The following is a 22786-nucleotide window of genomic DNA, read 5'->3' as shown; positions in this document are numbered from 1 at the left end:
AATCTTTTGCATAAGAGCATAAGTTGGAAAGAGTTTGTTGGATTTGTTGTAACGCAACGCCTCCAGTCCTTCCAGGGCCTCACACTTGACTGTAAAGCGAAGTAGCTGGGCTGAGGGGTCCCGCAGATTTAATTCTATTTCCTGTGTAAGCCTCAGAGCTCTGGTAATGTGCTGCAGCTGGGCAGCTAGGTAATATACCCAAGGGTTAGGGAGCGCCATGCCCCCGTCGTCCTTGGGACGCTGGAGTTGCTCAAGTTTAATTCTGGGTGGTTTTGATAGCCATATAAATGATCGGAAGAGTGAGTTAATAATCCGGAATTTTTTTAAAGTAATGACCATTGGGGAATTGTGGAGAATATATAACAGTTGGGGCATAAGGATCATTTTTATTAGATTAATCCTACCTACTTGTGATAGCTTCAATTTGCTCCATACTTTGACCCGGTCACGACAACGATTGATAAGAGGGGTTAGGTTTAAGCTGACATAGTCTAACACACGGGGAGTAACTTGTATGCCTAAGTACTTGAGTGATGTCGATACCGGGATGTCCATTATATTGTCTTGAGAGGGGGGGAGCTCACGGTCCAACAATAGAAGGGAGGATTTGGTCCAATTAATAATTAGACCCAAGTATTGCCCGAATCGGCCAATGACTCTCATCACCTCCGACAGCGACGCCGACGTATCACCAAGAAGCAACATGGTGTCATCAGCATACATGATGACTTTCTCATGGACATCCCCGTATCGAAACCCCCGAATCAATGGGTTACTGCGTATCATAGAAGCTAAGGGCTCTATGGCCAGGGCAAACAAGAGGGGAGACAGGGGGCATCCCTGTCTCGTACCTCTATATAAATTGAAGGGTGTGGAAATCCGTCCCCCCTCTCTAATGACTGCCATCGGAGAAGAGTACAATAGCTGTACCCATTTAATGTAGTTGTCCCCAATCCCAAACTTCCTCATTACTGCCCATAAATAATCCCATTCGACGCTATCAAACGCCTTATGGGCATCCAGGGAAAGTAGGGCTCTATCTCCCGTATTATCTGACTGGGATTGGATATTGAGAAAAAGTCTGCGCAAATTAATCGCAGTCGATTTCTGCGGCATAAAGCCGGATTGGTCTGAGTGTATTATGGTGGATATGACCTTGTTCAGACGCAGCGCCAGCACCTTGGCGAGGATCTTCACATCAGTTTGTAAAAGTGAGATCGGGCGATACGATCCCGGGTCTAGTGGGTCTTTGTTGGGTTTTAGTATCAGGACTATGCTTGCTCTCGTCATTGACTGGGGGAGATCGCCATTTTGTTTTGCTACGTTAAATACCTTCAGTAGATGTGGGAGTATAGATTCCCCATACTGTTTGTAAACTTCAATAGGGAGTCCATCGTCACCCGGAGCCTTAGAGTTGGGGAACAAACTGGTCGCCACCTGTAGCTCCCCAACAGTAATGGGGTCATCCAGCTCATCACGAGATGCTTCAGATAGGCTGGGGAGTTGGACCTCATCCAAGTATTCAGTGAGCGATTCCTGTGAGTAAGTTTGTTTGGATTGGTATAGTGAGGAGTAAAATCTCACCAATTCTGCTAGGATCTGGTCTGGGCTATTGGTTAATCCTCCCTGAGGAGAGCGTAGTGCTCCAATCGATGGAGAGGTCTGGTGGGAGTGGGCAATAGTGGCTAACAGACGACCAGTGTGCTCTCCCTCCTCATAATGTGCAGTTTTTTGAAAAAACCTCTTTCTCTCTGCAGTGGACGATGTGACCCTATATAGCGCCTCTTGCGCTGAAAGCCATGCATCCTTATTAGCCTGAGTAGGATCAGCAATAAATCGCTCCTCTAAGTCTACTGCCATATGTTCTATTTCCTCCCCATGAGCATGGGTTCTCTTCTTAACTGCTTGAATTTCAGCAATAAAAATGCTTCGAAGGACTGCCTTAAAGGCCTCCCATGATAGAGCTGATGGGGCCTCACTGGCATGAACCCGCCAGTATTCTGCAATATGGAGTTCTATTTGCTCATGAGAAGGGAAGAGATTCAGCCAGAATGCATTCATCTTCCACGGAGCCTTAGCCGTCGTGGAAGGAGGACGCACCTCCAGAGTCACAATCAGTGGTGAATGATCAGATACACTTCTGGTGGCATATGTCACCGTCGAGATGTAGCGGTCCGCTATTCCCGAACACAGGCAGAGGTCAATCCGTGATAGAGAGGAGTGGCCCCTGGAAAAGCAGGAGAACTGACGTACCTCTGGATTCCCCGCTCTCCAGGGGTCCTTCCATCCCACCTCCCCCATAAACCTACTGAGTGCTGTACCGCCCCCCCCCTCCCTCTCGCCACTGGTGGGTGCTTGTCTAAAAGAGGGTCAGTGTAGTTATTAAAGTCTCCGAGGGCATACAGCGGGATCCCAGGATGTCTAGCTTGGTATGCCAACAGAGCTCTCACCACTTGGTTGTTATACGGAGGAGGCACATACACAAAGGCTAATATACATTTGAGAGTAGATAATCTACACAAAAGAAATACATATCTCCCTTCTTGATCAATTTCGGAGCCGAGCTCCACGTATTCTATGGAACTATGCACCAATACACTCACACCACGAGAGTATGAGGTATGGGTGGAATGGTATGCCTTACCCACCCAACGGAAACCAATGCAAGACAATGAGTCCTTGGTGAGGTGGGTTTCCTGCAAGGCGCAGATGGCCGGGAAATGTTTCCGAAGTAGCGATGATACCATAGTTCTCTTCAGGGGATCATGCAACCCTCTGACATTCCATGAGAGCACAGTTACCGTAGTCATCTCACATTGAAGAAAAGGTGACCGGTAGCGGTAACACGCTGCTTGCTTCTCCTATATTCACAAAAAGGAAGCAAGAGGGCTGCTATGTGGCATCGAAGTGGGAATATTGGGTAGGCGAATATCTTGAGGGTGGGAAGAAGGGCCATGTCGTCACCCGCATAACAATGTAGCTTTACAGTTCCGGAATAAATCTGTACGTATAAAGAAAACCTCAGGACGCACAACGGTGCGCCAAACAAACTTGGGGGCCTCTTCCGAGCCAGGTTCCACGCCTGTACCGGCTCATCGCCTAGAAGGGCCCGCTTGCTTTGTAATCCAGGACTCCAAGATGTCAAAGTAGATGACAAACTTCTGTGGGACAACGGGTCCCAAAGGCAATCCGGGAGCTCCTGGACCTCCGGCCCAAAGTACCTGATGGGTACTGACATGCACTTCATCAGGGTTTAACTTGCATCCGAGCTCGCATTATTTAGTGAAGAAATCATTGTATGTTTCCGGCACTGCCCCCGTCCGGGGGAGAAATATGAAAAAGACCTGTGCTAGTATGAGTGGCATCAATCAAATTCCATGCCTGGTCTCCGCTCTTGTCTGAGTTCATTTTCGTTGGCGTCCAGCCAGTCAGAGGCCTCCGCCGGGTGTTCAAAGAAATGTGCTTGACCTCGTAGAGTAATTCTAAGTTTCGCTGGATACAGCATTGCATAGGAGGCTTGTAGCTTTTGTAGGCGTCTTTTAATTTCAGTGAATCTTGCGCGACTCTTCTGAACCGCGGCGGAGAAATCGGGGTAGAAGGAAATACGGGTACCATTATATTGGACATTCCTTTTCTCTCTGGCTAGCCGCAAAATTATTTCTCTGTCCCGGTAATTTAGAAGACGGGCCAGGATCGGGCGAGGAGGGTGCCCCGGGGGGAGGGGTCTGGTGGGTACTCTGTGCGCCCGTTCCACAGCATATAGGTGGGTAAAGGCATCCTTGCCAAATACATCCGACATCCATTGCTCTATAAACTGCGTGGGATCACGGCCCTCTGCTTTCTCAGGAAATCCCACGATGCGCACGTTATTGCGTCTGAGGCGATTTTCGAAATCCTCTGCACGTGTGTCAGTGGCTTTAGCTAATCGTGTGGCAGCCTGGGATTCCCTGATCATGTGGGGAAGCTTATCTTCTATTTCACTAATTCTACTTTCTGCTGCAGTGGTCCGTTCTCGGATCTTCTGGATGTCTTGCCTAAGGAGACTAACCTCCTCTTTCAAGCCTCCAAATCGTGCTTGCAAGTTATTGACAGATGCTGTGCATTTGTTTACCGCTCTTAGTATGGCTGCAAGTGTGGGCTGTTCACCCCCCTCCTCCTCCTCACAGTTATCAGGCTCCTCAGCTGCACCACTGTTAATGTCCTCCTGTGTTGTAATGGTGCCTGCCCCCTGTATTGTCTCCCCCTCCTCCTCATCAGGGTCATTGTGTATATCAAAGTCACAGTGAGACTGGGCTGCTAACAGGCTGGATTTGTCGTTAAGTTTCTGGGTATAGTACCTCATGTCCTTGGGGTGTTCAGCGGAGCTGTCCTTCATGCTTTTCTGTTGTTTGTTCTGTGCCTCTTTCAGTTTGTCAGCGCCACGCTTCTGTGCTGATGGCTGAGCGGCGCCATTTTGCTGGTCCATCCTCGATCCCTCTCCCCTCTGTCCTCGGGTCATCATACCCTCTGCACTGGCCGGAGTAAGTGCGGGATGTAGCGGAGACTTTCCCAGGGTTGGTAAGCAGCTTTTGGGGCGAAGTCCGCACCGGAAACCGGATCAATTCAGGGTAACTGTGGGAGCTCTGTGACTAAGCGTCTGCTCACATGCCGCGTTGGCCACGCCCCCCCAATACAAAGTGATTTGAGGTGCAGAAAACAAACTGACTTTTTAGAATGTAGAGGCATTGTAGCACTTTGGTTGAGATAAAGCCTCCATTACCAGGTCCACATCTTACCTGGTCACCAAAATTCATTATTAGTCTCAGCTGTCCACAGGCCTTTATATATGTGAGCTGGCTGATGCCTGAGGCTCTCTGTCTCTCATTCTGTCTGTCATGGAAGCATTCTGCTTGGTGAAAAGGCTGAGCGCTGGCAGAGCATTAAAAAAAAGATACATGTGCTGCCTGCGTGTATTCCCTTTAGTGTCATTCACAGAAGAATGAATGCTTTGTTTTACTTGTTTTACTTAGACTTGCTGTACAAAGCCCTCCTGCATTGAAATGGTGTTTGTTTGCTAAATATAAGTGCAGGACAAACCAGCTTGGACTGTTCCTAATATATATATATATATATATATACATATATATATATATACATATATATATATATATATATATATATATATATATATATATATATATACACACTGTATGTATATATTAGAGGGAAAGCAAGCCAGCAGGAGTTCTATTGACTGTGATAATGGCATACAGCATAATATATAGCTCTGTGCTCAAAAAAGTACTGCAGCCTATCACATGATTACTATTTTTTTGAAAATGACATTTAAAAAGAGATGTAATGTGTAAAGATGTAATGTGTAAATTTCTGTACACATATCTAATAAATCATAGTAATATGTGTCATGTAGGAGACTGGCCCCTAGTGGGGACAATACAGCCATAATGTCTGCAGAGTTCAGCTCCACAATTGCTCATTGGGGTGATCATCCTGCTGTTTATTTATTATAGGTACTTATATAGCACCATCAATTTACACAACGCTTTACATATATTTTGTACTTTGACATCAGTCCCTGCCCTCAAGCAGCTTACAATCTAAAGTTCCTAACTCACATTCATACATACACATATTAGGCCCAATTTAGACAGGAACCGATTAACCTACCAGCATGTCTTTGGAGTGTGGGAGGAAACTGGAATACCTGAAAGAAACCCATGCAGACACAGGGAGAACATGCAAACCCTGTCAGTAGTGCCATGGTTGGGATTTACACCGACAACCCTAGTGCTTCTATGTGGAAGTACTAATCACTTAGCCACTGTGCTGCCAAGTGATTTGCATTTATCCACAGCTATAATGCTAGCAGTTCCTTTTTGAAGAATTATTTTGGGAATCCTTTCCTCTGCTTCTTTTATGCTCACTTCAGTTCAGAGGAACACACCCCTATGGTTGATTATCTTCTAATCCCTGTGGTGACGGTATGCCATGACTATAACGGGAATTATTCATACTCTTAACCCCCTACTTTAGTCTTGTTAATTTGGATGTAGCCATTGTGTAATTTTTTTATATGTTTGTTTTGTTGCATTTATCCACAGCTGTTTATGTTATCATGGAACACTTTTAAAATTGTCAAGGCTGGTGGCATTAATACTTAAAGCTCACTTGCACAGTGAAGGGTGTAATGTTCCTGGCTCTGTCAACACTTATGCAAATGGAATTTTTAAGTTTAGATTTTGAAGAGAATCCCCTCAACTTTTGTTTATTAATCATGTTAGGAAAGTAGAACTCAATTTGAGCATCTGATTTATTAAGCATGCTGGCTGATTGGGAGGTGAGGGGGATAAGGATCATTACAGAAGAAAATACATTGCCTTGACATCCACTTTAAAACAGTTTACCATCTTAGGATTTTTTCTGCCTTCCTAACAGAGTGGACTTCATTTGAGCTTTTTTAGTATATCATATCTGATTTTATGTGAAGTCAAACTTTCATTGTGTTTACTTGGCCAACCAATTAGTCCCTTTAACTGATCTGCAGTAGCTTTCAGTTAGAGACATAATGGGAGGCCAAGGCACTGGGGTTAAGATATATCTCAATAGAGAAATTGCCGGTGCAAGGTTTTTTTTTCTTCTGAAACCCACGCACTTGATCTGACTGCCCTTTTTTTTCTATTATCGACACCAGGGGTTGGCAAGCTTTCTGAATAAATAAAGGGCTTTTACTGTCCTTCAGATTTTGGAAGGGCTGGGCTGTGGTCAGTGAGTAGAAAATGCCCTGACATCAATGGGAGTAAAGAATCCCCCATCATTAGTGGGAGGAATATTACCCCATTGTTGGTATTAGGGGCAAAATAGTGCCCCATCATTGATGTTGATGGGAGGAATAGTGCCCCCATTGTTGTTATAGGGGGAAATAATTGTGCCCCATCATTGGTGTCCGTGGGAAAAATAGTGCCGATTGTTGGGGTCAGTGGTAGGAATAGTGCCCTTCTGTTGGTATCAGTGACAGGAATTATGCCCCATTGTTGGTATAGAAAGAATAGCGCCTTTTATCAGTGGGAGGAATAGTGTCCTGATAAAGGCCTGATAAAAGCATGCAAAGAGAGACATCCTGCCCCTGGGCCACAGTTTGGAGTCCACTGGCCTACACACTCAGCTGATGCTAAGGGAACACTTGATGTGCAGAACAATTATAAGGCATGACATGGGGGATGAGGGGGGGTACTTTAGTGTTGGTCAGCAGTCAACAGAGTGAGAAGAGGGAAAGGCACTGATGACACTGGAGGAATTCACCCCCAAGGCATCCTCTGAGCTGTGGAGAACCAGAAGCAGTAGAATTGCTACCATTTTGGTGCAGCATCGCTGCTGCAACTAACAGGAACTGCTACTCAGATTGGGATCAAGATTTATTGTCTGAAAAATGTAGTGTGCTTTCTGCAGAGCAATAAAGTAAGGCATGCTGGTTAGGGTATAAGTATTGCTACAGATGAAAAACGGTATTGCCTTGACTTCCACTTACTGAATCAGGCAGGACCCAGTGTGCTATTCTAAAATAATGGAAATCAATTTCAAAGTTTTTTTAGTCTCTTACGTTTTTATGTGAAGCCAAATTTTACCATGCTCATAGGCATGCACACATGGTGTGCCAAATGTGCCTGGGCAATTCCTAATCACCTAGTGTGGCATATATTCCCCTTATTTATCTCCCTAAAATTTCAGCAAATAAAAAAACAGGTTCTCCTTTTTTCTCCTAAAAAATTTAAAAAAAAATTGTAAAAAATAATGCAAAATAAAATGATACAAATAAAAACTACTGACACCGTCCACTGCCCTACAGACACCAATCTCTGCCCTTATGACACGATCCACTGCTCTACTGACACCGTACACTGCTCTACTAACACCGTCAGTATATATACATATGTGTTTGGGGTGCACACTCTAATTCAATAGGCTTTGCACACCTATGACCATGCTAATAACAAAATTACAACCTGTGCACCACCCAATCAACTATTAAAAGTGCATAGGAAGAGAAATAAATAACAAAAAAAGCATAGCATCTCACAACATTTTAGGAGGTTTAACAATAAAGGCCTGACTTGATTTAAATTTTGGGGTGTGGAAAAAATAGAGAAATACTGGAAAGGGGGTGATTATATTAGGTGATTGAGTCTCAAGGAATCTTGGTGAATCTTTGAGACCAAAGTACTGGCACCCAGAGGTCTCAATGTAGACTTTGAACTTAATTGCTTTATTAGTGATTTGCAATCTGGTCCCGTTATAATGCATATATGTTTTTTGCAGTTTTTTTTATATATGGTTTTATATTTTTATAACTGTAAGCGTATTTTATTTGGTTTTAATTAGTAGTGAGTAGTTGTGATGTGCGCTAAGCGCTGCATGTACATGTATTTAAAAAAAGATTTACGTTCATTAGCATGTATTTTAAACAGTGGATTACGTTTTCAGATTATACTTTTAGTGCTTTTAGGAGTGGTATATTAAATTAGTGAAGGGGGTAAGGTTCATGTATTTATTTTTTATGTACCAGTGATCCTCAATCTGACTGAGGCTTACAGCATTCAATGACAGCTTTGTTTAATGTCTAGCCAGCTGAGTACCGGGTTTGAGTAGGTCAGGTGGTAGGTAGTTGTTTAAGATCTCTATGGCAACAAACGGGGTCTCTTACCTTTTTGAGGAAGCCTGGGATTGGACAATACGTGTAAAAGGGGCTGTCATCTTGCTAGCTAGGACTCTTGAATATGCTGAGTGACCGGTGAGCCATTCATTTACCTTTCTGTGGCCGGAAATTAGTATTAACCTTATGCACTGATATTAATATATCATGTGAGTGTTTTTAAAGTGATATTAAAGGCAATATGTTTTTAAATAATAAACATGTCATACTTACCTGCTTTGTGCAGTGGTTTTGCACAGAGCAGCCCCAATCCTCCATATCTCGTGTCCCCTGCCTACGCTCCTGGTCCCTCCCTCCTGCCGAGTGCCCCCAGAGCAAACAGATTCCTATGGGGACACCCAAATTGGCTCGCCCCGAGCTGCTGCTCTGCTTGTACATTCACACACAAAGAAGCAGCTAGGCCCTGGCCCTCCTCATTGGCTCACTGGCTGTGATTCTCAGCCAATGATGAGAGAGAGAGCCCCCGGAGAGCCGAGCTGCTCGTGCACATTGCTGGATCGCGGTGGGGCTCAGGTAAGTATTGGGGGGGGGGGAGCTGGATGGCTGTGGCACACAGAAGGTTTTTTACCTTCATGAACAGAATGAAAAAAAAAAACATGAGCCTTTAGAACCACTTTAACTATTGCCTCCATTGAATTAATCTGTTAGTGAACACTATGAAATATTTTCTTTTCATATGTACCGTTCATGCTGGAACTATTTTTATGAGAGCTGCGTGATACTTGGAAGTGAGCGGAGGAGACTGGACCTTTGCTTCTTTTCCCTTAAAGGGACACAAGCGCTCCTGACCTCATTTTAAATGTGAGGTCCTATATTGAAGCTGAGCGGTTTGGTGTAGCACAGGGTGAAGACTGCACAGTGGGAGTTTCTGAACTTGCATGGGGAATACCGTGTGTCAGCAACGCAAAAAAACTTTTGTGATTTTCACGGACTATTAGGTTTGTTGGAATTTATACTTTTCTTTTAGTGCACTTTGTTTATATATATATTTATAATTGTGTTAGTCACATAATGCATGTAATAACTGTATATTTATTGATGCATTTTTATTTTTATATATTTTTATATTTGAATTGATTCTATTATCAGTGGGAAGGTCTGCACATTGTTATTTTATCAATGTTTATTCAGCTCTTGTGTGATTATAGAACGCCTGTGTGCAACTTAAATGCTCAAAACCTGGTTTTGTTTTGTCTGAACTTCAATACTTAAGATAAAATTTTGTTTTACAGAAAATGAAGGATCTTGGAGTGACATATTGCAGTTCCACTCCCATTCCATACTTTAGTAATTGGTTCCATATGTCCCTCTCCTATCCATCTAATTCAGCATACACTTCTATTAAATAAGGGCAGGTGTTTATTGTGATTCCAAAGCAAACACACAGTTCATCCCATAGGAGTTGTCAATCACCACAAGGGTTCATGACAGTATCTGTAGTTTATCTCATCACTGCAGTATGTATAGAATTAAACTGCATCCAGACACAATATACTTGGGGGTTGATTTTTTAAAGACAAATAGGCTGTTCACTTTGCAAGAGAAGTTTCACTGTGCAGTGGAATTATCCCCGGAGCTTAGTGAATGTGGTGCAATTTAACTTTACAAAGAATACCCAACAGGTGCACGGAAATGTTAAAAAAAACTGAGTTTTTGCTTGCACATGATTGGATGATGAAAGTCAGTAGAGCTGCAGAGTGCACCTTCCCTTGTACAGTGACCAGCCTATTTACTATTAGTAAGTCAACCTCTTGGCCTTTTCAGGGAAGTCTGGCTGGAATGATCTCTATTTAAAGCCACTTATTTTAGTCTATGTCAGGAAATGATAAACAACACAATTCTGTTAGCAGTGTATCTTTGCTTTCCTTGTCTCTTTTTTCACTGATCATTAACAATGTTTTGTATTTCTGATTTTTTTTTTTCCACTAAGTGACAGTCCTCCCTATAGTTATATGTGACAATGAATTTTGTAGAACAGTTTGAAGCTGATGATGTAATTGAGCTTAAGTGTGGCGCTGCCTTAATGGAACACTATGTGGGCCCATTCACACATCCGCACTAACATGCAGTAAAACACATATATAGCAGGGTGCTGTGGCTAATGGGATGGAGGAATGGCTTGCCACAAAAGCTCCATGTATGTGTTGTGCATGACTTAAAGAATCACAGGATATACCATTAGGCTATTTAAAGCACAACTTTAAACACTTTTTTTATATTTTGGATTTCTTTTTGCTTTTTTTTTTTTTTTTTATCCCTGTGACACCAGCACAAACAAATTAGGGGAATGGGGTTACCAGGATGGGAAGGTAAAACAGTAGTGCAAACCCGGTAAAAGTTCTAACCAGTCTTCATTCCCATTGAAGAGCTCTCCCATCACGTCTCTTGTTCTGACCCCCCTCACCACCAGGGCAGAGCCTCAACAATGGGAACACACAGCAGTAAGAACCTCACAGAGGTTACATTCCCTTTAGCAGTTTTTAACAAATAATTTTGGCTGGACTTGGACTCAGGATCCCTTTTACTCAAAAGCCTACCTGTCATGTACTTACGGGCCTCTAGGCCCCTTGGCTTCACTGATTATAGATGCTATAACATATGCACAGCAATACATACACTGTCAGCAAACATATTTATAGGTCTTGTCTGTGTTCGGTATTTGGTGTCTGCCGATTAAGTGTTTCTTTATTTGTGAAAATGACTAACTTGACTTGTTGTATCTGGGATGCTTTGGCATAATAAAAGAAAAAAAAAAGTCCACCTGTAAAAGAAGAAGGCTGCTATACATACCTTTCCGGCAGTCCATGTGTCAAAAATCTGGGGCTTCTCTACTCCCCAGCCACTGCATGTTATACTTGCTCTCCTGCCAGCCACTCTAGTTCCTCCTGCCTGCTCATATATCACAACAGGTCGAGTGACCCAGGGGAGGAACCACCTTTAAATCTGATACCCAAGCTAGGTTTTCCCTTGAGCTTCTTCAAGCTTTTGTGAAGCATTTTTATGTGCATTTATACACACATTTCTTAGGCTAGAGCTTTTTTTTTTTTTTTTTTTTTTTTTTTTTAGGAAAGCTAGTATATATGAAAAGGAGATGCAAGAAACTGCGTGAAAAATGTGCATTATTAGGAACTTCCATTGCAGTCTATAGGGACCAAAAAAGCTCATGTTGCAACACACTTCAAGCGACACATCACTCGGGTGTAAATAGGCACCATAAGATAAATAGGAATCCTCATGCTGAGTGTTAAGTTCACAGTTGGCAGCAGTCTGTGGAGTAGAAATTTGTTTTTGAATGTTTACGTTAGTACAGTGTTGTAATGCAATGGCATCTATATGGCACGGCAGCATAATAGTTGCTGACTTGTGTTACACTGTACTGCCAACAGTTCCTAAATGCTAAATGGTTGCTTTAATACACTTAGCAAATTCTTGTATATATTTTACAGCATTAGGAGGATTTCCTGAGGATCACTTGTGCTATTAAAGGAATTTACCGAATGTATTATTTCCCTGCATGTTTAGTTAAGATTTAGTGAAGGAGAGTTAGTGAAGCAATAAATCAGTACTGATTATTTCTACTTGGTATGGTAATGAATTATGGAGTGCAGAGACGTCTGCCCTCCTAGAGAACATTACATATGTGTATTTAGATGTACCTACTCATTTTATATTGTCTGATATTATTTAACCTTTATATTTTTCCTACAAAAAAGTTATCACTGCTTTTCTGAATTTACAGCCAAGACACTGATATCCAAATACCATAATACTCTCAGGGAATGTTAGACATGCTTCACATGCTCCACAAAAAAGAAAAAATAGTTTGGGTGGAAAATGATTAAAACTTATGTCTAGTCAAAAGTTGTGTTCCCACTAGGTAGATTTACTCCCTCTTTTTGTCCTGGATTCTATTGTCATTGAGACAGAAAGTGATGGGAAATCCTCAATTTGTTCTTGTCTCCTGAGCTGCTATCCTTTGCTTTCATCCTTTCACAAGGACATCCAATGAAGACTACAATGCCACCATTACTGGAGTGCATGTAGATAGGGTTGGCTGCAAAGAGGTTCCAGGAATGAGATGCAACAAAAGAATCAAGAAGTAGAAGATACAGGGGGTTATTTACTATTGTGCACTTGAAAGTGCACTTGGAAGTAAAGTCGCTGTTGATCCGAGGAGGACATGCGAGGAAAATAAAAAACAGCATTTTAGCTTGCACATGATTGGATGATAAAATCAGCAGAGCTTCTACTTATTTCAGATCTACCCCTTCGATTTAGAGCGACTGCACTTCAGAGTGCACTTTCAGTGCACTCTGAAGTGCACTTGCAGTGCAAAGTGGATTTGCCTTTCGTAAATAACCCCCACTGTCTTTTTGCTAACCAAATGTTACTCACTTGGGGATTACATCTGCTTTAAGAAAAGTCCTACTTCTGCACCTTGCATGTGAAGATGTATTATTTTGAAGAAGGTAAATAAGCATATTTTACATGAAAGTTATTGTTCAAAATGAAATTATTTGCTTGAAAGTGATTTTTTATGACATAATATCAAATTCACAAAGAGCCTTGTGCAGATTGTTGCTCTACCGCCTTGTCTGGTGCTAATTGTTCCCTAGGGAGGTGTTTCTAACTGTGGGGGGAGTGTACTGACTGGAGGAGGAGAGAGATCTCTGTTCCTGATCACTAGGAACAGCAGATCTGTCTCTACTCCCCTGTCAGAATGGGGATCTGTTTGTTCACATACACAGATCCCCGTTCTGGCTATCTGTGGAGCGATCACGGGTGGTCGGCGGACATCACGGGCACCGGCCTACGGAGATTCATTTATTTTATTTATTTATTTCAGGTACTTATATAGCGCCATCAATTTACGCAGCGCTTTACATATACATTGTACATTCACATCAGTCCCTACCCTCAAGGAGCTTACAATCTAAGGTCCCTAACTCACATTCATACATACTAGGGACAATTTAGACAGGATCCAATTAACCTACCAGCATGTCTTTGGAGTCATGCAGCCATGCCAACCTGCCGCAGTATAATGACAGCGGCTGGTCGGCAAGCAGTTAAATATCAAAATCATGTAAAAATGTCAACTCTACTGATATTTATACACATAAGTAATTTGAACTTTTTTTTTATAAAAAACAAAATACAGTGAAGAAAAACAAACAGTTAAAACACATACTTTATTTAATTTTATAATTCATACTTAACTCTTTTCACTAAATCTTATAAAATAGACAATATCTTACTAAATGTATGTATATTGTATGACAATTATCATATTCTTCCTAACTGGGCTGTGTATTAGAAACTAACACAACTTAGGTGATCTAACATAGTCTTGTATTTTCATCTGATTTTATAACTGACTCAGTGTCACAATAATCGTCTAAGCAGAAGCTCAATAGAAAGTCGTACAGTACATCCTTCAGTCTGTAAGCTTTCTATATAGGGTCTGGTAAGGCATCATTTGCACTCTCTTGGGAGCTCTGTTCCCAAAGTAATCAATGTAAGTCACCGATGGAAATGCACTTTGCATATGCCTGAAATTGAAATTATATACATTTTCACAGCAATGTAAAGAATGACTAGGATTTAACTTTTTTTCCAGCACATTGAAAAACAGAATTCTCACTTTTTTTTAAAGATAATTTGTATTTTTACAAGTTTAAATTACTATTCTACTTATAGAAGTTAAAGGCAGTTGGAAGCACAGTAGATCTCACAATGGTATAAAACGTTGGCACGTAATTTCTCTTTGCTGTAATGTAAAAAACATTTCTTTGTGAGTCCTTTCCCTTCTTGCAGGTAGCATTTGTCCTCTTAATTTTGGGATCGGATGTTCTATATTTATCCATTGCAGCGTACTCCCCTTCCCAGGTTTCCTTTATACACAGGAAGCCGACTGAATGTCTCCACAAGGCTCTATCATTTCCTTGCAACAACTAGAATTTTCGGACTGGCCATTCTGAAATATCTGTAATGACCACGAAATCTAAGTGCCAGCTGAAACTCTGCACAATATCAACTATCTGCAGGTTTACTCACAGGAAAAACTTCCTATGCAAAAACTTCATATGAGTCAAGGGTTTCTACTATAATAATATAGGCTTGATTTCAAGCCTGAGTATTTGCAATAAAATTGCAACACCACTATGGAGTTCACAGATTCTTCCTCTAAATGTCACTCCAGGGATCTAGGAACTGGACAATCAGTTTATTATTTTCATTATTTCAGGATTGGTGTTCACTTGCAATAAAGGGTCTGCCAGTCGTTTCCCTATACGTCCAGTATGGGAAAAACAACAGAATCTCAAAGGTTAGTAAGTGCATTGGGGTTGATTTACTAAAGGCAAATAGGCTGTTCACTTTGCAAGGGGATTTTTCCCAGAGCTTAGTGAAAGAGGTGAAGCTTTGTGCAATTGCATGGCATGTGATTGGGTACTGCTTGCAAAATGAAACTTCACCACATTCACTAAGCTTTCACCACATTCACTTAGCTTAGGGGCAAAATCCCTCGCAAAGTGCAACTTCCCTTGCAAAGTGAACAGCCTATTTAGCAACTCAACCCTATTGTCTTTTTTTGTCTAAAGTTTGTCACAAGATAGCTGCCCTCTGAAGTTAGGCATTATCTTGCTGAAAAGTGCTATTTTCTGTCCTGTTCATCATTGATAAAACAGTGTCTACAGCTTTATCAAGATAATGTTTGAATGTCCCCATATACACAACACAACCATGGCCTTTATATATTGTGCTTAAAAACCACATAGTTGACCAAAACCAGGAGTCAATGTATGGAGTTCTAAAATCACTTTCAGGACAACACACCTATCTCACTCTGCTCTATAGGCATAAACACAAGCAGTTGGTCACTGTAACCTATGGGGTGTATGGATATAATGACCAGTATAAATGCCTGAGAGTCACCAAATTGTGCCAAAACTTTCCTCCAGTGCTAATGGCCAACCTTACTTCTGCAATTTGTTAGTGCAGATAAATAGACATTTCAGACTTTTGCTGCAGAACTGTAATGTAGATCAAGGGGATACTACACTATTATCTGTTTTTATAAACAGTTTGCTACTCTTTATGCTTTAGTATGTCTGCATTCAAGTATTGTATAGGGAAATAAGATTTAATTCACAAAGTACACGTACAGTATGAATTTTTAAATAAAATTTGTAATCACTCAGTATAAAATTTTTCTAAGCGTAGCCTGTTAATTTCAACAGACTTTGCATACAGTGTCTTGTAAAAGTATTCATACCCCTTGAAATTTTCCACATTTTGTCATGTTACAACTAAAAATGTAAAATGTATTTTATTTGGATTTTATGTGATAGACCAACACAAAGTGGCACATAATTAATAAGTAGAAGGAAAATGATAAATGGTTTTCAAATTTTTTTACAAATAAAAATCTCAAAAGTATGGTGAGCATTTGTATTCAGCCCCCCTGAGCAGCTGCAAGTCTTTTTGGGGATGTCTTTACCAGCTTTGCACATCTGGAGAGTGACATTTTTGGCCATTCTTCTTTGCAAAATAGCTCAAGCTCCATCAGATTGAACGGAGAACATATCTTTGTACAGCAATTTTCAAGTCTTGCCACAGGCTCTCAATTGGATTTAGGTCTGGTCTTTGACTGGGCCATTCTAACACATGCATATGCTTTGATCTAAACCATTTCATAGTACTCACAGCCGAGTACTTTATCATTTGCACTAACATTTAAATTTTCAGGAAAAGCTTTTTGGGGTCTACCACCCCTTTTTTCCGAGGCCAATCTTGTCCCGAGCGTTAACTGTCAGTGCAAATATAGTCCTGTCAACAGAGTCAATGGAGAACAAGCTAAAGTGCATATTCTTAGTGTTGCATCCTGCGTAATGCATCAGCAATCCTCCTGGGTGAAATACATCTGTTATAATAACATCTGGTTAAACATTTGGGAATGATTAATTATCTAAATTTTGTTTAAGTGGTCGAAAACACAATACCTTGAGCACCTTCAAATGCAAGTCTTACAGAGTGCTTACATCAAACAGATAAATCATTTCAACAGACAGACTCATTGCAAGACTCAAGATCTGGGGAAGGAGTATATGTCAATGATTATAATATTAATATACCGTATTTATCGGCGTATAACACGCACTTTTTTCCCCTTAAAATCAGGGGAAAATCGCGGGTGCGTGTTATACGCCGATCCCCTGCGATCCTGACCTGTCAGAACGAAAAAATCGCTGACCGCGATTTGAAAATGGCGCCGCCGGCGCCGAAATACACAGTGCCGGTCCTCGGTTCTTCTCGGCCACTTTCGGTTTCACTCGAGCGCCGCCCGAGCCTAGCCGAGTATACTCAGCTAGTTTCGGATAGCTCCGCTCACCGTCCGAGTGGAGCCGAAAGTGAACGAGAGCCGCCGAGAAGAGCCGAGGACTGGCTCTGTGTATTTCGGCGCCGGCGGCGCCATTTTCAAATCGTGGTCGGCGATTTTGAAGCTCAGAGGCTTCAGCAAGACTGCACTGGGGCAAGGCTGGACTGGGGCAAGGCTGGACTGGGGCAAGGCTGCACTGGACACTGGGGAAGGCTGCACTGACATGGCTGCACTGACATGGCTGCACTGACATGGCTGCACTGGCAAGGCTGCACTGACATGGCTGCACTAGCAAGGCTGCACTGACATGGCTGCACTGACATGGCTGCACTGACATGGCTGCACTGACATGGCTGCACTGGCAAGGCTGCACTGACATGGCTGCACTGGCAAGGCTGCACTGACATGGCTGCACTGACATGGCTGCACTGACATGGCTGCACTGGGGCAAGGCTGCACTGAGAAGGCTGCAATGATGGGCATTTCAATGTAAGTTTTTTTCCCTTCAAGTTCCCTCCTAAAAGTTTTTTTTCCTTAAAATTCCCTCCTAAATTGAGGTGCGTGTTATACGCCGGTGCGTGTTATACGCCGATAAATACAGTATTTTAAAACCATCTACTCCATAACTCTGCAACAGGTTTAAAGTTTACCCCTAGTTTTGTGTTTAGTTTTGGATAGAGTGGGGAAGGATTAGAACTTTAGTCAGGTTTCATTGCCATTGGAGACTCGTTGGAGAGATTATTTAACTTTCTGTCTGGTAGAAAGGTTTCACCAGGACAAGAAGTGAGGGGAAATACCTCTAACAACAGCATAGAGGTGAAAATGTTTTTTTAAGTTAATTAGGGGAATGATAGAAATCCTCTAAGCTTTGTATTGATGACTGTCCCGTTTGCAGGTTTCCCCTTACTTCCTGTCTGGTAGAAGTAAACCCCTTTCCCCATTCAAAATTGCACAAAAAAAGGTGTTGTATTATTTTTTTTTTGGTTGTGTATATGTTCTGTATTGATTATGTTTAAGACAAAAAACAAAGTGCTAAAAATATTTTTCCTTTCCTCTTTCCTTTTTCATATGTTCACCAGACTCACTTTAACTGCTTTGTTTTTTACAAAACTGAATAGATAAAATATTTTACATACAGAGTCAGACAAGAGGCTTAACCCAATCGCTTCCTGCTCTGTGCAGCGCTGTACAGAGTTTTCTCTTTTAGTAACTCAGAATGCTCTGCAAAATCAGTGTCATCAGTTGCACCCTGTAATTAATTGTTATGTACAAAAAAAAGATTTTTATTAATAGTAAAAAAAATAGTGACCCAACTTTACAAAATTCTGTCTGTGCATAAAATGTTGCACCTTTCGATGCTATATTACTATATATTATGAGTAAAGGGATTATATGAAAATGAACACTTATTCTGTGAACTTAGTGAGTGTAATTTTGAGCATTTAATTATCAGGTTATATTACACTAAATGGCCAAAAATATGTGGACTTGCTTCCAAATGATTAATTTTAGGTGCTTCCAGTGAAGGATACATGTTCATCCTATGCCGTTGCTACAACATACAAAAAAGTCGTATACAATTGTACACTTCCAACTTAGTGGCAAAAGTTTGAAGAAGGCCATTTTTGTTCCTGAATGACTCTGCCCCAGTGTGCAAAGCCAGGTCCATAAAGACATAATTTGAGGAACTTAAGTGGCCCTTAGGTACAGGACCCTCACCTCAACCCTATTGACACCCTCATGACTAATTGGAATGCAATCTTCTCAAACAACATCAAAATCTGACCTAAAAAATCCTTTTTTGTTCGAATGGGCACAAATTGCACACAGAGGCACTGCAAAATTTTGTTATCGTGTCTACAGACTGTGGGATATTTTTATGGCATTTTTATTTTTACTGCAGACAAGTCGGACACTTTTTGGGGACCAGTGACACCAATACAGCGATCAGTGCTAAAAAAAATGCACTGTCACTGTACTGACACTGGCAGGGAAGGGGTTAACATCAGGGGCAATCCAAGGGTTAAGCGTGCTCCTAGGAATGCTTTCTAACTGTGTGGGGGATGGACTCATTGCAGGAAGAGAGAGATCTTGTGTTCCTGATTAGCAGGAACACAAGATCTCTCTGTCCCTGTCTGACAGAATGACAGTCTGCCCTGTTTACAAAGGCAGACCACCATTCTGCCTCTCCTCCGAACGATAGTGGGTGGCCAGCGGCCATCGCAGCTGCCGAACCCACTGATTGGCTCCTACTCACAGTGGGAGCAGGTCGCCAGCGGCACGCACGCCTGTTACCAACCTGGAAGTCACAAACAACATACAGGTACAATTTTTCACGTAGCCGGGCCGCCCTGCCGCAGTATATGTGCGGTGGGCGGTCCGGAAGTAGTTAATAAAGTTACACTTTAATATATTTTTTTTTTTCTTCTATGCAGCAGCAATTGCATAAAAATATGTTGCATGTATTGTGTACATATGTTAGGTCATTGGTAGGTTTTTGTTTCCAAAAAACAGAGGTGAAATTGTGTATAATAAAGGAAATTCAGTTCAGTTTCCTGAAACTGAATGTATGTGTAGGTGGGGACAGAAAAACATTGTTTAAATGAAAGAATTGATTCAAGATCAACTATGAAGATAATGGTGTGCAAGCTTTGCTTAAAGTATATGGTTGATTGTAGGATCACAACAATTACAAGCTTGGCTTGTAAAATATCCTTATTACCAACCCTGTTCTTGCTCACGAAATAAATACTGTATTGAACATACATTCAAGATTTCCTTCCTGGGACTTAAAAGTTCCCAGCACAAGCATTGAAAGACGTGCTTTACTTACATACTGTAAGGTGACCTTGAATTCCGGTGAACTGACTTGACAAGGAACAATCAGTTCATTCGCTTCCATAAATGCATTTCCTGGGGTTGCTGTATTCATCTCCAGAAACGGCTGTGTATAATCTGAAGAGGGTATGCAAAATCACCAGTTAGGATACTTTTTAAACAGAACAATGTAAAAAAAAAAAAAAAAAGTACACATAAAGGTAAAACTTTTTTCTTTATTTTGGACAAAGTGGAGTTTGGTTAAAATCTGCCAAATTTGTTTTTGTACCCCATTAGGTTCACTTCTTGCTCATAAGACAGGCATTAAATTAAGTCTCTGAAACAAAGAAAGAAGAAATCACCAGCACAGGTATTGCCATTGGAAAACTTCCTCTAATGCCGCGTACACACGGTCGGACTTTTCATCTACAAAAGTCCGACAGCCTGTCCGACAGACTTCCGGCGGACTTTCGGCGGACTTGCAGCAGACTTTCTAACGAACGGACTTGCCTACACACGACCACACAAAAGTCTGACGGATTCGTACGTGATGACGTACACCGGACTAAAATAAGGAAGTTCATAGCCAGTAGCCAATAGCTGCCCTAGCATGGGTTTTTGTCCGTCGGACTAGCACACAGACGAGCGGATTTCGGGGTCCGTCGTAGTTACGACGTAAAGATTTGAAGCATGTTTCAAATCTAAAGTCCATCGGATTTGAGGCTGAAAAAGTCTGCTGAAAGTCCGGAGAAGCCCACACACGATCGGATTACCAGCCAGCTTTAGTTCGTCGGCGTCCGTTGGACTTTTGTAGACGAAAAGTCCGACCGTGTGTACGCGGCATAAGCCTCTGTTCTGGTGACAACCAGAAAATATTAGATTTTGCATCACTTTTTGTCCTGGTGACGGTAGTCACCATAACTAATAAAGAGCGTGAATCTCTCCAGAACAGACAGCAATAAAAATATGACAGGATTCTAAACCCTTCCACAGACTTTTAATTTGATTAATTCAATTTAAGTATCCAGGATGTAATAATAAAGTCCCATTTAATTACTGACAGTTACAGAAATATATGCAAAAGTAATATAAAATAGTAATACAAACAAATATTATTTTTATTTTACTGCACATATATATTTTGTTGATGACTTAACCTATAGTAGCCAATGCTATATAAATTAAACGTGCTTTCTATTGTGCAGAGTTCTTGGAAGGAAACCATGAGAGGAAATAAACAGAACTCAAGAGCTCATCACTATGTTGATGTTACCCCCTCTGCTGTTTTCTTACTTTTGGTCCTTGTTATGAGTCTATCAGCATAACCATTGTGTAAGAGCAAGGTCTGTACAGTGCAGATATGGGGGTCGGCTTTATATGTTCTTTGAAGATGTGCAAGTGATTGAGCAAACTGACTTTAGCCAGCCCATTTGCAATGTTTTTCTCTGATCTCTGGGTATCATGGGCAGCTTGTATTTTTCATTAGTATCTTTTCGGTCTGACAGAAAAATAACCTTTTCAAATAATAGTATTTATTGCCATTATTATTATCCATGGCTTTCTGAAGGCATCAGGCAATGCCAAAGCTTGGTAAAGCCCACTGAAGACTGGTAAAGGCTTGCTTAAAGCTATTGCCAGCACTTTCACTATTGTCTTTACTATACACTCAACTGAGGGGTATAACAAAAAGTTATTTAAAGCTTGTTAAAGTTTTTTGCAAAAGCTTGCTGAAGATGATGCTCGTTTTTGTTTGCAACCTAGGATTAAACACCGTGGGGTTGATTTACTAAAAACTAGAGTGAAAAATCTGGTGCAGCTGTGTATGGTAGCCAATTAGCTTTTAACTTCAGCTTGTTCAAGCTTTGACAAAAGACAAAAACTGGAAGACGCTTGGTTTCTATGCAGAGCTACATTAGATTTCATACTCTCCAGTTTTAGAAATGTAACTCCCATGTGTTTTAGGCCCTAAAAAGTAACTGTGCTGTTTTCTAAAACCTATCAACCCATATATACAAACAGGGAGATTGTACATTGTCGCCAATGTGTGTGTGATCATCTTGACCAAGAGATGTATGTTTTTTTTTTTTAGAAATCATACTTACCTAGGTGGATGCATCATCAGTCCGATGCTGCATCTGTCCTCCACTGGCTCTAAGACTGAGAACTGAGCAATCAAACATCTCTGATCACTCAGTACTCAGTGAGAAGAGAGCTGGTGACTGTCAGCCTAGGTTAAGACTAGTGCGATGCGGGAACCAGCGTGATTCTAGCGCCGGTTCCTGCATTGCTCCTCTCCCGCAGGCAGTTTACACTGCCTTCTGTTAACCGCTTTGGGTGTCCTTACATTTAATGACACCCCCAGATCGGTTCACAGATCACAGTGTGAACAAGAATCGGATCACATAGGTGAGAAAACCCATGCGGTCTGATTTTAGTGTGGGGGAAAAAAGCCCCTGCACTTTTTTCCTGCAAATCTAATGCGAATTCAGCCATACAACTGTATGGCTGAACTCGCATCTCATAGACATCGCATGTGATTGGCACCGAAGATGCAGGTTTTCCATTGGAATTTCCGTCACACAAAATTTGGGATTTGGATCTCAAATTTTCCGACAACAAAATCCGTTGTCGTAAATTCCGATCGTGTGTCCACAATTCCGACGCACAAAGTTCCACGCATGCTCGGAATCAAGCAGAAGAGCCGCACTGGCCATTGAACTTAATTTTTCTCGGCTTGTCTTACGTGTTGTATGTCACCGCGTTCCTGGCAATTGGAATTTACGACAAGATTTGTGTGACCGTGTGTATGCAAGACAAGTTTGAGCCAACATCCGTCGGTAAAAATTACATGGATTTTGTTGGAATGTCCAATCGTATGTACG

General features: G+C 41.6%; 1 protein-coding gene across 3 annotated transcripts in view; it reads right to left on the bottom strand.

Annotated features, from left to right (window-relative positions):
* Window positions 1-22786, bottom strand: part of LOC141108162 (vascular endothelial growth factor receptor kdr-like) — a 308462-nt gene that overhangs the window by 187095 nt on the left and 98581 nt on the right. For all 3 annotated transcript variants that reach the window (XM_073599472.1, XM_073599473.1, XM_073599474.1), the window contains exon 4: window positions 19921-20042. In XM_073599472.1, coding sequence (XP_073455573.1) covers window positions 19921-20042 — 122 coding nt within the window. The remainder of the gene's footprint in view (window positions 1-19920; window positions 20043-22786) is intronic.

This window comes from Aquarana catesbeiana, linkage group LG09 (assembly GCF_042186555.1).
Source record: "Aquarana catesbeiana isolate 2022-GZ linkage group LG09, ASM4218655v1, whole genome shotgun sequence".
Taxonomy (NCBI): domain Eukaryota; kingdom Metazoa; phylum Chordata; class Amphibia; order Anura; family Ranidae; genus Aquarana; species Aquarana catesbeiana.
Note: the sequence above shows the minus strand (reverse complement) of the source record. Positions and strands in the feature narration are given on the sequence as shown.